The 14938-nt window shown below is 37.7% G+C and overlaps 2 protein-coding genes across 4 annotated transcripts in view; both read right to left on the bottom strand.

Moving 5' to 3' along the window:
- prmt3 (protein arginine methyltransferase 3) overlaps positions 1 to 3766 on the bottom strand; it is a 52588-nt gene extending 48822 nt beyond the window's left edge. Inside the window, exons 1-5 of one of the 2 annotated variants that reach the window (XM_072379981.1) lie at positions 3713 to 3766; positions 3332 to 3461; positions 2196 to 2278; positions 2067 to 2116; positions 1084 to 1189 (exon numbers count right to left, since the gene is read on the bottom strand). In XM_072379981.1, coding sequence (XP_072236082.1) covers positions 1084 to 1189; positions 2067 to 2116; positions 2196 to 2278; positions 3332 to 3461; positions 3713 to 3734 — 391 coding nt within the window. In that variant the 5' untranslated portion in view covers positions 3735 to 3766. Of the gene's footprint in view, positions 1 to 1083; positions 1190 to 2066; positions 2117 to 2195; positions 2279 to 3331; positions 3462 to 3628; positions 3651 to 3712 lie in introns of those variants that run through there. The other variant, XM_072379982.1, reaches the window with a different exon arrangement.
- Positions 1 to 12172, bottom strand: part of htatip2 (HIV-1 Tat interactive protein 2) — a 279723-nt gene extending 267551 nt beyond the window's left edge. The window contains exons 1-7 of one of the 2 annotated variants that reach the window (XM_072379986.1): positions 11786 to 12172; positions 11149 to 11338; positions 10964 to 11071; positions 9023 to 9160; positions 8865 to 8926; positions 8269 to 8493; positions 7427 to 8144 (exon numbers count right to left, since the gene is read on the bottom strand). In XM_072379986.1, coding sequence (XP_072236087.1) covers positions 8274 to 8493; positions 8865 to 8926; positions 9023 to 9160; positions 10964 to 11071; positions 11149 to 11338; positions 11786 to 12144 — 1077 coding nt within the window. In that variant the 5' untranslated portion in view covers positions 12145 to 12172 and the 3' untranslated portion in view covers positions 7427 to 8144; positions 8269 to 8273. Of the gene's footprint in view, positions 1 to 7426; positions 8145 to 8268; positions 8494 to 8864; positions 8927 to 9022; positions 9161 to 10963; positions 11072 to 11148; positions 11339 to 11785 lie in introns of those variants that run through there. The other variant, XM_072379987.1, reaches the window with a different exon arrangement.
- Positions 12173 to 14938: the final 2766 nt, after the last annotated feature.

Here is a 14938-nt window from a genome sequence, read left to right as displayed (position 1 = left end):
CATCGAGTGTATCAGTTTATACTAGAACTGCAACTGGCCACACGTTTTACTGAAATCCCTTATGATCACTTTAAATGTAAAAACAACCTTCTTCAAACTCCTATGTGCTGTTACGTTACATAAGAACGTAAATTTTGTCAATCAGGATAAATGTGGCTAAGCTCAAGATGTTCAAGGCAAGGAGTAGAAGGGAGCCCAAAGAGCAGTGATCCTTTAGTGTGGCCCAGGACACATCTGAGTTTACACTGTAATAAGAATGTGGCCACAAGTGGCCCAGATCACCTCTACATGTGGTCTGAAGTTGACCTGAATGCATCCTCAGTTTCTTTACACCTGTTAATCCCAGACGCACAGGAGGGCATTGTAACAAATATTTTATCTTTGCATAATTCAAGGAAGATTTAAACCAAACTAATCAGAGGACAAAAACCTGACAGAGGAGGTCATCCCTGTGGTGTATTCGATGGCCTCACTGCTATTTTTGTCATAATGCACAATCAGTAGATTCTCCATCACAAAAATGTTTATTGAACCTCATTCTACAAAATCTGGGATTCCAAATAGAAATGTAATAATTTTAGATTTAGAATAAAAAGTCTTGTTTATCTTGTCTTTAGTCTAAATTAATTATTTAGTAAGATTTGCTTCGTTATTTCAAGGAAAATATGATCTACTTTGTCTTTAATTTTCTTCATTAGTTATTTTATTAATCTAAAGGCTTATTTTTCATCATCTAGACTTAAGTAGAAATCAAATCATCTTAAATCATATTTCCAAATTTTATGTGATATAATGACAATAAATCTGTCTGAAATATTATGAGACAAGAAAAATATTTACTTTCTGCAGTTTTGCTTCGACTTGCTTGTTTTACACAAGCATGTTTAAAAACTGGTAAATCTGACTTTAATTAGACTGGGAATGTCTGTAGTGCTGAAAATATGATCAGGAATGTATTTAGCCATGAAGATGTTTGACAAAAAGTGTCTCACAGGATAGAAATATCTGCTGATGTCATTATTCACACTGTGGTAACTTCAAAATATAAAAAGTGTGCACTAAAACATGAAGGAGTTGTAGTACCTATTTGAAGAAGTGGGTCATCCTGTAGCACTGGTCGCAGGAAGTCTTCACTCTCCCAGGGTAAGGGGCCATCTGGCAGCCCCATCAGGCAGGACGAGCTACATTTCTAAGCATACAACAAATGTATCAACTGTACTGCACCTAAAAACGGTTGACGGCTGTACATCATATACATAAAAAGTGCTTAAACACATGATAAAGAAACCACAAACGCTGTTTAATCTAAACATTTTCACTGTGTTCGCAGGTGTGGGTGTTTTTATAGTTATTTTAAACAAGCTGTTGTGTGTCAGTTATGTTGCCATGATGGAGTGTGTAACATTTTATTCAAACCAGGCTGCAAATACACTCAAACTAGGCTGCAAATACACTCAAACTTTGGCTTAATTCTCTTCAATTAGAGGGAATCCTCCTACTGACACCGTAGATTGACAATATGCTGACAATAGATTGAGTTAAAAACCAAGTAACACCAAGTTTATAACATTTAAAAGATTTATAACATTCCAGGCACAAGAAGTTTAAGTCCAATGACAAAGGTGAGAAAAGACACATTTTCCAACATTTGGGTGGTCAGTTAACTGCTCCATTCAAGCTCCAAACAATCCATCCAACAGAGGCCCATTAGAAACTCTGAATTTGTCTAAATTAGAAATCAAACTTTGGGTGCGATTTTGTTTCTAAATCATTGAACATCAGTTCAATAGCCCTATGTCTTGTGAACATTTTTAAGTTTAAATAGTGTATCTAACTGAAATAATATGGAATGAGATACATGTTGAAGTTGAGTATGTTTGAAGAGGATTTGACAATTTAATCATTTTGATAGCTTAAAGTACGAGGAAGTAGTTAGGTGTCAAACAAATGTATGCAGGACAAGTGAGAAAAGAAGATCAACACATTTATACACGATCAAAACATAGAAAATATAAAGACTTAACAGTTCATGTAAAGGATGTGATGTGAAGACAGATAATACTTACTGTTGACCGGATGAAGTTGATCATTTTTATGTAACCATAGTCCCCTAAACCTGAAACAGAAAAGAAGGATGAACCACTGAAACACATGGAATAATCCTGTTTTTTCTTTGATGATGAGAGTCTACGTACTGTGTTTTCTTACAACGTCTACAAGGTTGACCTGGTGCTCAGCTGTGCAGTGCTGCAAGGTGGCGGGTACAGTGCTTAGCAACCTAAACAAAGACACGCGTACAGGGAAATCTGTTTAATGTCATAGTCAACAACTAAACCTGGGCTTAGTAATGTTTTAAAGTAGTTCTCAGGTTTGTTGAACAGGAAATATACTCGATCATAGATTACAGGAAAGTAATAAGATAGATAATTAAATCTCTCTAAAACACAAGCTGTGTTTTTCAAATTAGAGTTTCCAATTATTCTATTGCTGATGTCACATGTTTTGATTCAGGTAGCGAGTGAAGCAATCCGACTTTGTTCTGACGGTGCTGACAGAACCAAACTAATTTTGAGGACCCGAGAAGGCTTAGAGGAGCATCTATGGTACGAGGGTTCCAACAAACCAATAAAGACCACAGTTCTCTGAGACTGCAAATAAAACTTTCTAAAACTGTGATTGTGGTGGAAAATAATCTTTTTATAAGTTTGCTTGAACACATGAATTGATGTCTACGCTTTATTCTGTGAAGCAGGAAAGAAAAGGAAGGTCAGAAACAGATAGTTCACTTGCATCTTTTCTTTTTTGGCTTTTAGCTGGCATCTCGTTTTGCTTCTGTTCAGTCTAAAACCACAGCAGTCATGTCAGGAACTGTGACCACGTGACAATCAGAACAGCATAAATAACAGTTTCTTCATCACTATTTAGCTTTTGCCCCCTCACTGCCAAGTCTTTATGGCGTTTCTGAAGATTCAAGTCTCACTTTACTCATCCCTTCTGATGACTATCATTTAATTTGATAACTACGATCATTTATTGCTTTTATGTCTTAATTCCATTTGGGTAAATTGAATCTTAACTATAATATTTTAAAGTATATATAGTATTTATAATTCTTGAATCATCCTCTGAAGTCCAGGGATTGATAACGTTATTGATGACCTGAATGTTGCGTGTTGCTAGTATGAAAATGCTCTCTATAATAAAATAATAACTTAATGAATATTTATAGCTACATTGAATCCAGGGAGATAAACATATGTGTATGCTATGGAAAAACTGCAATCTAACTTAAATATCTCATGTGGTTTTATACAACGATGCAATATCTCACCTGTCACAGAAGAGACAGGTAACTGGCTGACTGTCCTCCTCCTCCATCCACTGCCACTGTTCTTCATCATCATCAACGTCATCATCTCCGTCAGAAAGCTCAGGTATATCCTCAACAAGTCCATCGCCGTCTGTCAAAATAAAACCTCTTTACAGATTGATATAAGAATCACACTACTTTTTTTTAGCAGTAGTTAAATAAACGTATTACATCTGAGGCATCAACGTTATAGCCACTACAGCTGAGAAAGATGCTAATCCGCCCAAAATAACGCGACTAAACACTAAATTCACTGACCCGATACGCAACAGGAGACACCGACATGCAAAATTTTAGCAGCTACAGTTTTTCAACTTTTGTTTTGCTATTTTCAACACTCACGTGGGTCTGTGCATTCTGCCATGATGTAGCCTGATTCAGAGGACTTCCTGGTCACGTTTGGTGACGTAAAGACGCACAACACTCACTTCTTAAAGTAAACCACCAGATGACGCCAAGGTTTTTCTTCTTACGACATCTACCCAAACAGATAAAAAATACAATAGTCCTATTAACAGATCAACCAGTTTTAATAAAAACTTAAATGGTGCTACAGTTTCCACCATTCACCTTCTAATATGTAACTAACACTTTTAAAATACAAATGAAAATATACAGCTCAGTGTGTTGCAGCGGACAGATGGGAACACTTTCTAATGTAAAAAATGGCCTATATTTACATGTATTTTTGTACTTTTTCTTGTATACTTTGAGCTATCATGCTCTTGAAAAATGATGAGGTAGATAAATATTCAGATTTCTTAAAGCCCACTGACCCACATCAGATGATACCATTCTGAATTAAATGTATAAAATGATGCACGATCTACAGTAATAAATTTAGTGTAATAAATTTAGATTACGATATAATAGTTCCTCAACAATTAAATTTGCAGTTAAAAAAAACACATGCACTTAAATCTGTTAAAAGAATATGTATACAAATAAAACGAACGGATTGTGTCCACCAACCGCACTATTAGGAGGGCAAAAAGTGTCTCAAACTTACGCGACCATTTTAGATTTGGACCTTATATGGTGGATTTGAGGCTTAGTTAACTTACTAAGTTGGCCTGATTTTCTAAGTGACATTACTGAGGGGGCAGCTGAAAGTTGACCACAACTTTGTTTTACTGGGATTTCAACTAAGAAATGAAAACTGTTACCCGGCGATTCCCTGACTTTAAAGCCGCCCTCTCCTCGTCCTCCTCACCTAACGCTGACCTAAAAATCCAATATGTCTGCCTCCTGTTCAGAAAGTGGCGGGAAAACGGTTGTAAACAGTCAAGTTTCAAGCTGTAGAAACGTCGTCTCCAGGCTAAACGCGTCAAACCGAGAGTATTTCTCATGCGTTTGAATCTTTACCTTTTCCAATAAATTATGTACAATTAGTGACTGATTGTGTTCTCATTTCGAGACAAAAATCGAAAATTAACCTCTGCATCAGCCGTTGGAAGACAGTCGGAGACGAGGGTAGACGAACGGGCCAACATAGAGTAACAAATCTGGGATTGTTCCTCTGGAGTCAGTAGAGACAAAGACCATAAATATATTTGAGCAGACCAGAGGTAGGTGAATAAACCTACCCCTAGTGAGACCAAAAACACGACTCTAAACATTGCAAACACACTGTTAGCTAACTACTAATTTGGTAACATGTCGGGCTGTCCCGATATATATATCAAGAACAAAACGTTAATTGCGAAATAAATTTCATTTTTAAAAATGTGTAAAAATCACTAATAATCACAGTTTTACCACAACTTTAAGAGTTAAATTGAGACTTTAAATAGGTCAAATTAAATCACAATACTACAGGCCATGTCAAGACTCAGCAGTTTTACAAAGTAAAATTAAAAATTTAATTTAAAATTAAGAGTAAAAAAAATATTTTCGTTACTTTTCTTGTGACAAATTAGTACTGCAAGTTGTTGATGGCATGTGTTGAAAATAGGAAAAAGAACATATTAAAGTTGACTTCCAATTGAGCAGTCTGACCAAATATTGAACGGAAGAGTTTAATTTTGCAACCAGCAGCCTGTAAAACTAAAGAACAACATATTGTAAGATCTTGTATTTCTAAAGTACTTTTTGATTAAAGCATCATTGTCAAGAAGAACACAGTTCAGGATAACTTATTTCACTTTCTGTAGTCATTATCAAGCTTCTTTCAACAACCGTCATACATTTAACTAAACCAACTAACCAGTTGAAACACACCTCAGAGACTCATCTTCCTCTAACTTCTGAGCAGTGAGAGGAGTTTGACTAATTGTTGCATGATAATGTTAGAAGCAGTCAGTTTGGATGTATGGGACGTGAAAGTGTGTGTGGTAATGATTGGGCCTGGATCTGGGACTTGCTGTCGCCTGGCCTGCCTGTGCTTCTCCCGATGGGGGGGCGGTGTTGCCTCTCCCCGCTGCTTGCGACTTCACCCACCTGTGGGCACGTCTTGACTCCCAGGGCACTTGGCCAGGGGCGCTGGGGCAGGCGCTGACCCACTGTGTGGCTGTCTGGGGCGCTTGGCCCTCCTGGGTATTGGGTGGGGCCTCTGCCGGGGGGTTTGGGGGCGCTCGGGCTCCTGGGGCCCGGGTCCAGTGCACGGCCCGTGTCTGGGCAGCTGGGGCCTGGCGGGGTCGGTGGGCTGTTGCCCCTGGCTCTCGGAGGGCCTCTGCCCTATGCTTATGGGGGCTCTGTCCGGGGGCTTCCTCTGCAGTCTTCTGGGTGGATGCGTGGTTGTCCCTGTGGTGGGCTGCCTGGGTTCTGTGCTCTGTGGGGGCTGCTGGTGGCCTGGGTCTTGTGGCCCTCTCTGCCTGCTTCTGATTGCTGGGGGGGGGCTGTGGATTGTGGCTCTGTACACTTAAACACTCATAACTAAGCACGGTTACCATGTAGGTCCTGTGCCATGGGTGTTGCATGTTCTCACACACACACACACACACACACACACACACATTTATTAGCCCAGTAGCATGGTCGCTAAGCAGTTGATGTATTATCATGTCGTCTCAGGTCATCTATATCCACAGCTGTGTTGTATGCGATTGCCGCTTCTTGTGCTTGTTTTTGTTTGTTTGTGTGTTTGTTTTTTCTCTGCTTGTCTGCTTTCAGGTGCTCCTGGTGGCGCTAAGGCTGGATTCCCCTCAGAGGCCATGGATTGTTGTCTGTTTTGTTTTTTACAGGTGTAGCAGCTGGTTGTCTGGTTTTTGTTTCTATTTTTGTTCTGTTTCCTCTTCTTTCCTCTTCTTCTTTCCTTGTCCCCCGGTCCGGTTCAGTTCTATTACATGTTATATATTGTAAACAGAAATAAATAAATGGGCATCAAGGGGAGCTTTACATTTATAAAACTTCCCTTGGCAAAGCAAATCTGTTTGGCATAAAAGGTATTCAGACTACAATTCTGCTGCCATAATGCTGAACAGGACAAGGGGAAAAAAAAAAAAAGAAGCAGTCAGTTTGTCAAACATACCAAGAGGTAAAAGCTCTTACTTTGTGTAACTTGTTTTCTGTGTTTTGATTAAAATGTGCATGCAGATGCAGTAACTTTACAGCTGTTTTATAATGACCTGAATCTGTTGAGCATATTTTAATTGGAATCAGAAGTTAAAAGACTTGGTTAACTCCAAGCCTGTAAGGTCCTATAGTGTAGTTAACCCTTTGACTTCTTCCAGAAATCCTTTTTTGCTTGATAGTATTCAAAAGCACATATGCATTCAGCTGTAATACGAATACAGGCAAAACCTGGAATGGAATACAATGAATTGAACTGAACACTGAATTAAATTGCCAGCTTATTTATTGTGCTTTGTCCAATATGAAGTTGCTCTTGGCAATTCATTAATTCTGTTTCTGGGTTATTTTATAACTTAAACACAAGGAAATGTTTTACCACTGGTATATTCAATGTTGTCAAAACCCTGCAAGATGGCTGTTAACTTGTTAAGTTAAGGAAAACATAACCCTAACCTGGAATTTTTTTCACATCTTTGCTTGCCCACCTGTCTTAGTCAACATCAATACTGTAATCATTTAAAAGATTTCAGGAGAACGAGTCCACTTAGTCTGTGATTTTAATCTTTTCTGCACATTTGCACAAAGTGTGAAACCATTTTCGGTCACAAGAGGGTGCTGCTTGATCAAAGAGGGTAAACAGCTTAGTGTTTATTATCAACCCTGACACACAAGCTGTGAAAGTGCTTTACATATTTCCATAAAATCAATCAAAATATTATTGGAAATTGCTCAACTACACCATTCGTTTCATAAATGCTAATATCCGACATGGATGTTATACATTACACAGTAAATGTGGAAGAAGCAATAAATATTAGGTCATAAATATGTAAATGTGAAAAAAAAAAAAAAATCAGTTTTAATAATGGACAAAATTACACGTATCAATTGTGGTTTTTTTTGTTTGTTTGTTTTTTTTTACATTTTTACAAAATCCAGACATAAACATTCACTTTAAGGCAGCACTTTGGAATGACAGAGTGCAAATGGTGAAAAGCTTGGCGATACTTCCCTGATGAAAACATGACAACATTATGTAGAATTAAAGAGATAAGAGATAACAAAATAAATTTCCTTTTAAAAGGCAGTTTTAAATTTCCTTTTAAAGGCAGTTTTCTCTTAAATAAAAAGTCAGTATGGTTATATAAAAATCCTGGTGATTGAAAAATGTTTTAATACACGAAAGTCAATTTTCAAGCATCGTGAACATCTTTCAGTATTGCAGTGTGAAGTCATCTCTGTATATATCCTCTTAAAGCACCTAAGAAGAAAACATCAAATTAATACCGTGGTCAGAGAGAAAACTGACTTGTAACACTTGTAAAGTGTCAGAAAACGCTGCTCAAAGAGGGTTAAGCCGTCTAAATGAGTCATATTTTTCTCACCTCTCCTATTTGTTCTCTGCACTTTTCCCCAGACTGACTATAGCACTGTTCTCCAGGATCTCCGCCTTCTGCTCAGGTTGGAGCAGAGTGTTGGACACCATCGCTTTTGCCACCGCTTGGATTGGGATGGACATGGCTGTAGATCCCATGGCAGACATGGCACTGAAGAACTTCCTGGCGAGCCATTCACCAGGTCGACTCTCCTGTCTGTCTACTAACAAAACCCTTTGGGGGGGGTAAAGGTACAATTCGCAGTCTTATCAGGTTGCATTAATATAAATAATCACTTCAGACAGCTGATTTGACCTTTTTCCCTGGCTTTAATTTCTCATTTATTGTCAATATGACTGTAATGAGTTCAGGAGAGTAAGACGAATCACTCACATTTACTTACAACTATTGTATCATAGTTCTTTAAATGTTAAAGCACAAAATTTGTATTGTTCTTTACCAGCTTCAAACTATTATGAACATCAGACTTTCTGCCCTGCTTCTCTCTGAAGCCAAAACCCAGAGTAACCACTTTCAATTTGAATACCATTTTCTTTTGTAATATGGTAAATGTTTAAGAGTATCAAGTAAATCTAAACACTCACCCTGGTCTGTAAACGGAGAATCTATCAAATCCCAGAGCCTCAATGTCTGCTTCCACTTGTCCCTGGAAGAAAATCATTCACTTGTTAGTTATCTTACGTTAGGAGCTCTAGTTAAGCCAAAAGTGAGTGTATTTCAGGATGTAAAGATAATTAAAGACCTTGACTTTTAGGTAGAGGAATTTGCTGTTTTTATCAGCTCCTCGGGAGGACTCCAGGTGAAACTGTGTGCAGCCTCCTGCCTTAGCGAGCTCAGCTGATTTTAGAACATAATCATGATCAACTCTGATGAATCCATCCTGAAACAGAAGTCAGAATGCAGAATCTCATAATTGTCTAACTGCATTTAGACAACACGCGTATTAGCTTCAGCTGAAATATAGTAGGTGGGGAAAAAGCCATAATAATTGTCAAATTTATATTATTATATAAATGTGTAAATTAGAATATTTAAACGATAGTAAAAAAATCATGGTGTGAAATAATAATACTTCATAGTGTGGCAGTAAATAAAAAATGTTAACTTATTTCCATGAAATGTTCAAAGTGAGGTTTCTTGTTTTGCGGTGTTGTTATTTCACAGCTAATTAAATCAGTACTTGGTATTAAAAAAAGCTGGTCAGAATGGTTCAATATTAAGGGTCTATAACATAATAAAAATAATAAAGAATCATAATTAATTCTGAATAAAACTGTTGCCAAAGCGGAGCTGTGATCTTTGGGGTTTTAAGCAGCGTGGTGTTAAATGAAAATTTTATTCTGTGTATTTTGGAGTCTAAAGTAACTGAAAACTCAAAAACCCAGAACATTCAGTGAGCTGTTTAGATTTATAAGGAAAATCCACATCCTGCCTGGTTTCTCATCATCTCTGCCTAACTTAAGCTTCAGATGAAGCTGCATTTGTTCCTGATTTTTGCTTTGCTCTTAACATCAAGCAACGAATGTTAGCCGCTAAAATCGTAAACAAAACAGTGCGTTTATGGAGCCGAGTGCGACGGAATTATGACTCAAGTTGTCAGTGGACGTTATTAACTGGCAAGTGGCCGTTACGTTCTGCAGTGCGCGTTTTACCAACATCAACGCACGACTTGAGACGTGGGATTGATGGCCTACCAGCTGTCCTTGGTCCAACTGAAGATGTAAGTATTTGAGAATAAAAGGCTGTTTACAGGTATACTCTCTCGTACCGTAATAATGTGCTCCACGAGTTTTTAAGTGCTACAGATCTCAAGCCCAAGGAAGAGATGGGCGGAGTGCAATCCAGTGGGTTGCTCCACGTAGATTTAATGAATGAAAAAGGAACCACTGTAGTGTCTGTCAGTTATTTTGATCGAAGCATGTAACAAACATTTCATTAAGGCTTCAATAAATTGGGTTAGCTTGAGAAAGTAGGGTGTAAATGTCTCTTTTAAAACAGACACTGTTGCTGTGTTTTTGCTTCCACAAATGTGATGTAGAACGTATATAGAGAGGATCCAGAAACACTGCTGTCTGTTCTGGGCCCGGACTCTTTGTAATGTGGTGAAGGGCAGAACTATCTCCTGCTGTGACAAATTAACGTGATATTCTTAGCCAATGGGCTAACGAGGAGAGGGGCAGTCAAGCTAGTTAGCAGCACACAGTTAATGATTGTGATTAAGAAAGCGATATGTTTTCACAAACTATTTTATTCAGAGGTTTCCTGGTACATACTTAAATCTGCTGCCTCATCTTTTAATAAAATATTGGTATGATAATCATAGAGAGGATATAGCAGGGGCATTATTGTGTTTATTTGTAGCTTCATAGCAAAATTATGTGATCGAGATTTGTGAGGAGCAAAACTTGTTGTTGCTTCCATATTACCTTCAGTCTCTATTTGTTCTGCAAGCTTTGTTAAATATTGAACTTTGTATACTCAGATGAACATAACTGTACAATAATATCATTTAGCAGGGCTATTATGTGCAAATGTTTCCATTTATGAGCCATACTCTACAGACAATGTCAGCCATTGACATTGGTGAAACTGCTTAGTCACTGCTGATAACACATGTAACTCAAACAGTGAAATCGGAATCAATTTCCTAGTAAAATAAACACACTTGATTAAATGTACTCACAACCCCTGCTTTTGCTCTCGTTGTTCCCAGACAGCAGTAGCCAACATCATGACCCTGGAATGCAACCGCATGTTCATCAAGCTTCTCGAAGTCAACCACCTCTTGGATCTGTGGGCAGACGAAAACGGTGTCAAGCAAAATCCAATGCGGTCTCTTACCACAGGAGCAACATCAAAAACACGAACCAGGTTTTCATATGGTTTTCCTTCAAAGGTCAGCTGCCTCCGTCCTATGAGGGTTATCTTGAAGAAGATGTTGCGCTCCAGCAGCTCTTGAAGCAACACCTTACCCGTTTCTCCAGAAGCTCCAAGAACAAAGCAGCTCTTGTTCTGGTGCCTGAAGTTTTCCTCCAGGGTCTTCATATCTTCTGTCATGCTGTCAGCCAAAGACAAGATGAAATAAATGTGTTCAGGTAATGCCAAACTAAAACTGGTAGGCAATGTGGGGAAGTAGCTGTGCATACACCCTCCTCAATAATAAAGTATAGAATACATTTTTTGATTAGTATCTAAAGAGTTTATAACGAATTGGAAAGGAAATTCACATTTTTAAGATACATGTCCTACTTTTATTTTTCATCCGACTGAATTTGGCCAGCAAGAAAAAAACCTTAAATTCAATGATTTCTTAAAGGAGTTTGGCTTGACATTCGCTCTTTGATAACAGACGCGGAGCTATCCAACATGTTCATAGCGTACAGACCCAGGATCGTTGTACTTTCCAATGACGTTGTGAGGGTTAACATTTAAAATACACGGACCTGTGCACAGCCAAATTAACGTAAATGTGTCAATCTGATAAGCAAAGCTCGCTGTTCTTTACCTCGTATATTTCACCGGAACAGGATCGTCAAAATAATTCAAGACCACTGCAATGACGACAGTTACAACAGTTAAGGCTGCGGTTGCTTTTCCCAGGACGGTACCGAGTGGTTTCATACTAGGAGCAGCGGTTACATTGCTAAAACACTTCCTGGTTGCTTCATTTCTACAAACAGGACCGTCTTCCTGTCTGGTTGCTAGGCTGGAGGGAAGAATGACGCTGTCATCAATGTTGGTATATTGCCAGCCACCTAAAAGATGTTGTTGGGTAAAATAAACTTCTGTTTTTAGGTACGTTGTATGACATATATGTAAACCCAACTGACAGGGAGAAATTATTGAATACAACCTGATTCTCATTCCTTCATCCAGCAAAGATAACGTTCAGTGGATTACGCATGCGCACTGTAATTTAAATGTCACCCATGAGGAATCCGTGCCGTAGTTTACCAACGGAGATCACATACCTTAAACCATACCCTTAACCTTTAAACCATATTACGGCGTGCATAGCGTTTGATTGTGCAGCGAGAGTGGTTTTGCCTCTGTCCGACACTGCAGGGCTGATATTTATACTTTTATTACATTAATGCATTATTATTTTGTTTAGGGGGGCAATTTGTAAAATGCACAACAACTCCAAATGTAAATAAATTGTCTTGTTATGTGAAAATAATGTTCATGGAAGTTTTAGAACATAATATATCATGTGATGGATCCTTATTTTATGAACTTGGCACTGGTATGATATAGTCACACTCTACAGAAGGAGTTTATTGGCTGCAGACCTTTTTAAGATCACTGTGGCTGTTGGTGTTTTTACTGTTCTTTCATGCAGTATTTGTAGGAGAACTATATTCCTGGAATTTATTTCTATCTTATAAGATACACATGTTGAAAGCATTTAATTTCTTTTGACCTGATTAGAAAGCCCAGGGAACATTTAACTGCTGGTTAAGCTAATTGTAGATTTTGATTGTAGAAAGTGATGGGTTAAGCTATCATATTTTTCCAGAAAGACCTGTGAAAGAAAAGTTGAGAGATGACGCATTCACAGAAGTTTGTTGTGGAGCCTATCGTGGTTTGTGATGTGATGTGATCATTTTAGGCAGACTAATGCTCCATGTTCCTCTGCGGTTAAAATGGCTCCCATATTGCTGATTGTGATCAGTAAAGCACAGAATTAACTCAAAGTAAAAACTGGAACAGGAATTAAATCATAAGTGCTTGAATAGAAGGTAACTGAACTTCGTATCCTGGTGTTTGATGGCACTGCAGCTCAAATTGTTCAAACATATGTCAAGTGATATGAGGTTGACTTACTGCATTTTCTTTGGCTCCTTGCCTCCCTCAGACAATTACTGGTTTGCTTGGTTCAGCAGATCATTTGCCAATGTGTAAACCAGTAAAGTAATTGCATACAGCAGTTGGAGGATATCTATCCACTTGATGACTGAATCTTGTTAAGCTTTCAGTCCAAGATGTGACATTTTTACAGTCTCTGTTGGAATTTCAGGCGGTAAATATTGGTTAATTTATTATTTGGCCTTTTGTTTAAACCAGTCAAATTATTGCCTGGAATATGTCTTGCAATTGCTCAGTTGTTTATTTGTACCACAAACAGCAATCATTATATTTTGTTGGGATTACGAAATGGTAGCCTTATGTCGTTAATTGGCTTTTCTAAAGGTATGGTTAGATTAATTTATTGTGTTTTATTAATTTGCCTCTCTTCCGTTTTTACTAGTTCTGTTATAACTCTGTGAATTTGTGGCAGTGATGAATGGGGATGAAGCTTGCCGGCTGTCTTAATTACCTGTCTTATCAGTTACAGAGCATGTAAACATACTTTATTTTTAGTAAGTTACATTATTTCTTATTTTTGTCACAGATCTGGTAGATTGGCATGCTTCAAATGAGAGCAAGAGGTTGCCTCAGTATGCACAGCTGTTATTATGCACAACACTGCTTAATTCCTGTTCAGAGTTATTAAGAGTAACTTGCAGCTTCAGTGTGAAAACAGGAAAGGTTGGTCTGAAATTTAGAAAACTATGTTCTTGACTTAAAAATTTGATTTAAACTGTATATAACAAAGCTAAATATGAGCAAATATGCACATCTAATCCTTAGATAATGCAACTTCTACATTATTTCTACTTAGAACTTATCATTCGCTTATTTGCCTCTAAAAAGTGACCAAATTCTTATGTTTATGAGCATTTAAAAAAAAAAACATGATTTCAGGAAAAATCCCAGTTTATTGACATGTTGTTCGAGTTATTTTACCGTCCTGATGATCGAAAAAAGTACAAATGGTTTCTGCTGTAGTCATGGTTAAGTTTTAAAGGCTGTGATTAATTCTATCTATATGTCCATCCATCCATTCATTTTCCATACCCTTTCAAATCCAATTTAGGGTCCTCTTGGGTGCTGGAGCCTATCTCAACAGGTAAGTAAGTTTGGAAACTTTGGAAATAACCTTTCTACTTTTATTAAAACCCTCTTTGGTCATAGGACAGGGCCACAGATGTTGGCTATTTGTCGAAGACTAATTTCACCAAATATGTTCTCTTTTGAGTTTGCATCATTCATGGATTGACTCCCTACTTTAAAATTTAACAATGCATCTTTCTTTTAGATTATTCTCACAGCAAATGTGGGAACACCATGTGCCTCAAGCAAAGATCTTAAATTAAGATTGAAAGCTGTCAACAATTCCTCTGCTGTTTTGCCTGTGTGGTTCTCAACCAACTGGCTATGCTTCAAAATATCACAGCTGGGAAATGGTAGTTTTGTTGCATTTTAAATATAATTTCAAGCTCCAGATATGATTATTGTACCAGAATAAAACTGTAAAGGTGTTTTAAAAAACTCTTAATATTAAAATACAAATATCTAATGAACACTTTATTTATGTTTTGTATAGAAATGACAATTAGTGGCAAACATTAGATCTCTTCCTTCCGAATAAGTTAAAAATCCCTCTTGAAGCGCATTACTTCTGCGTAATTTTGGTAAAGAAATACAGCCTGGATGTGGAGGCCAAACCCTTAAAATATGTTTGCTTTTTGACAGACCTTCAGGGGGTTTCATTTGGCAAAACTGCCACACAAAGAAAGTAGGTCCAGTCACATGCAATGAATTCATCAACACC

The sequence above is a fragment of the Leuresthes tenuis genome, unplaced genomic scaffold, assembly GCF_036924035.1.
Source record: "Leuresthes tenuis unplaced genomic scaffold, fLeuTen1.0.hap1 SCAF_2, whole genome shotgun sequence".
NCBI classification, from domain to species: Eukaryota; Metazoa; Chordata; class Actinopteri; order Atheriniformes; family Atherinopsidae; genus Leuresthes; species Leuresthes tenuis.
The sequence above is the reverse complement of the archived record's forward strand: the minus strand, read 5'-3'. Positions and strand labels throughout refer to the sequence as shown.